The sequence below is a fragment of the Drosophila eugracilis genome, unplaced genomic scaffold, assembly GCF_018153835.1.
Source record: "Drosophila eugracilis isolate 14026-0451.02 unplaced genomic scaffold, ASM1815383v1 contig_2088, whole genome shotgun sequence".
Lineage (NCBI taxonomy): Eukaryota > Metazoa > Arthropoda > Insecta > Diptera > Drosophilidae > Drosophila > Drosophila eugracilis.
In genome coordinates, this window is record NW_024572964.1 from 1,884,276 (window position 1) to 1,887,228 (window position 2,953).

Below are 2,953 nucleotides of genomic sequence, written 5' to 3' on the forward strand. Positions count from 1 at the left end.
TTAAAAATAATAGGATGCTAAGGGTAGCCATAAATTTGTTTTCACAAAAGCAGCTCAAAGATAGCAATCAAATCTAGTTGCGCCTTTTTTTGTTTGCCAAAACAAAAACCAAATAATTTTATTCATTCATTCCCATTAGCTTGAATTATAGCCCCAAAATATTTACATTTTAAGTTTAATAAAATTGTCCGTTTACATTTTATGGGCCCCTCCCGAAATCAATTTAAATTTCAAATTAGAATTCGCCATTTAACAAGTCAGCGAAGTCATTGAAAGACAATTAAACATTTTGCAATTTACGGTTGCGTAAAACAAGACAAATAATTCGCTTGTCGCTGGCTGTTTGTTGTTTTTACGGGCCGGTTTCACGCCGCTGGAAGTCTTAAATCACAAATGCCACAGGCTCGGCCAGGGCCAGAGCCCGGATCGGTTGCCTGCTCCGGAATTCCAACGCCTGATGCACCCGACTGTTCCCGGTTCGCTGCTCAACGACGGCCTTGAATCCCTGGTTAGGTCCCCGCACCTCGTAGTGCACACTCCGTATATGTCCATTGGGTTCCAGGTGGGCGTACGATCCAGAGACGTGGTCTCCATGCCGCTGCTCTCGGTGCAGGATGTGCACCTGACTGCCCAGATCAGAAATATGATACTGATGTGAGTAGTGGAGCTAAGATGAGATATGAAAGTTATGTATGAAAAATATTTCTAATTTGTTTTCTTTTTGTAACAAAAAACGATATTTGTTCGACTGAACAATAATATTTGGATTATCAATTAGTACATTTAACAGGTCTGATGAGGTGATTGATATTGTAACAGCAAATAAACATTTTGAAATCAATAACAAAACAACTTAACAGCTGCATTACATGGCTAAAATACGAGTTTGAGTTGAGTTTTTGAAATGTAAAAATGATTTAGTCTTACTACTCAAACTATGAAATGCCTTAGAGATGGATTTTAAAAGGACAGTAGGAAGTTAAATAGAAAAACAAAAAATCTAATCAAATATATTTGTTACTTTGTACTTGCTTTAAAAATTTAGATAGCTGTAGTAGTAGTTAAGAGGAACAAAGTGAACCCATGTTTTCGAGAACTATAAAACCAAGGCATTAAGTTCTCCATTCGTGTTTTTGTTACATTTACCTTTCAATGCATTGAACCAGATATTGGACTCACCCGTTCCTCGTCATGATTTTGGCCGTAATCGTTGTAAAACTCGATATGCTCGACCGGACCACGCTGCGTATGCGCAATCTGCAGCAGCCAGAGGATCACGAAGCCGACCGACAGTCCATATGCCATGCTGACCGGACACGTGGGCATGAGCTGCTGCCGAAATTAATTTGATTAGAAACATAACGAAACGGTCGAGAAGAGTGGGAGCCCAATGCTGACCGGAGATTGGCCCCCGGAGGAGTGGCCGGGGTGAAAATCATTTGCACTTTGCGGTTACGGCAGCAGTTGAAAGCTCCGAGCAGCCACTTCCTAGCGGCTGCAGCGATGCTGATTACATAGTCACGTTGTTAACTACATCTTCACGGTGCACAGCAGCCCAAAAAAAAAAAGCTGATGTGGATTGGATGGTGGACGGGTGGACTGGAGGAGCGGTGGACCAGCAGGCTGCTGCATGCCACAAGTTGGGCAATCAAGGCGAATCAAAGACCAGCATCTTTCACACTTCGTTAGGGGCCAGAGACTTAGTCAAGGCAATTTAGTGTCAAAAAGCGAGCAGTCGATAAAGACAAAGGCCCCGAACCCCCGGCAATATGCACATTATGGATCTTTGCGATCTTTGACGGTTGGCTAACATGCCCTAACGTGACTGCCCGACTGGAGTGGATTGGGCTGACCCAGAGCAGGCACCTGGACCCTTTTTTATTTGCCGATCCATGGGCTCGGCTTTGTCTTCGAGGAGATTGCCGTTTATGAGCCGCGAGTGGCAAACTTTCTTTCTCTTGCATCATGATGGTTAACTGATTTTTTTCCTTCTTTTTTTTTTTTGGCTATTTCGAGGCACGTTTCCCTGGCAATGCAAAGATTTGAACAGCAGGTGACGCCATCGCCATCACCGCTGTCCAGTTTTGTTCCAGGTCTTCCCACTCGGATGCTCAACAGTTCATAAAAACCAATGCCCTTTTGATTGGTTACAGCTGTAATTGCCCAGGGGGACTTTGTGAAAGGCTGCAATGGCCGACAACCACCGACAGAAAATCATACTAAGAAGTCTAAGATGAAGAATGAGTTTCTGTGCAGATTTTTCTAGGGTTTCTGTGGGAAATTAAGGCTGAATTCGAATAAAATTAAACTTAAAATATTAGATAAACTGTTTGTTGCATTCTCTAAAAAGCAAAATTATATGAATATCAATACTAAAATTCATGCTAACTAAATAATTTATCATTTCATCGTAGCTAGTGAATCCCCTAAGCTTAAAAATACCTTTTTTCTGCATTGCTTTTTTATTTAATTATTATTAATGAAGTAACGCATTCGAAACTGGTATTTGGCCACCTCAAACGACATTTATAAAGACATTTATCAAAGTGGCCACCATGTAAAACTAGTTAGCTTGTGGTTTTTGTGACCTACAAATTACCACTTTACTAAATACCCAAAATGAAGCTCTAAGACTAATCCTTCTTTAAGCTAATTTTGTTTTTCGGTGCAGCACCTGATTCTCCGCTGGTAATAGAGAAATTGTCTAATTAGACTCCGACTCCAACTTTCGATTGGCCATGGGCTGAGCTACGCATACGCCCCGTTGGTTGCGCAATCGCAGCTAACTAGATTAATCTGGGCGGATGGTGGGATGCTGGATACCTCTGGGCCACGAATCTTGGCGCCCAAACTGGGCCCGTCCAAACTGTCGTTAATTGCGGGGTCGGCTGGGTGGCTGACTTCCATAATTCACAGAATCGAACCGATAATCTACGGTGGGTCAGGGCACGTT

At 42.4% G+C, this 2,953-nt stretch overlaps 1 protein-coding gene across 1 annotated transcript; it reads right to left on the reverse strand.

The window, feature by feature from the left end:
* Positions 1–382: 382 nt before the first annotated feature.
* On the reverse strand, positions 383–1,326 carry LOC108113652 (cuticle protein 7). Its single transcript, XM_017224327.1, has 2 exons — positions 1,180–1,326; positions 383–667 (listed from the first exon to the last, which is right to left on the reverse strand). The coding sequence occupies exons 1-2, from the start codon at positions 1,324–1,326 to the stop codon at positions 383–385; spliced, it is 432 nt and encodes a 143-aa protein (XP_017079816.1).
* Between the last annotated feature and the right edge of the window lie 1,627 nt (positions 1,327–2,953).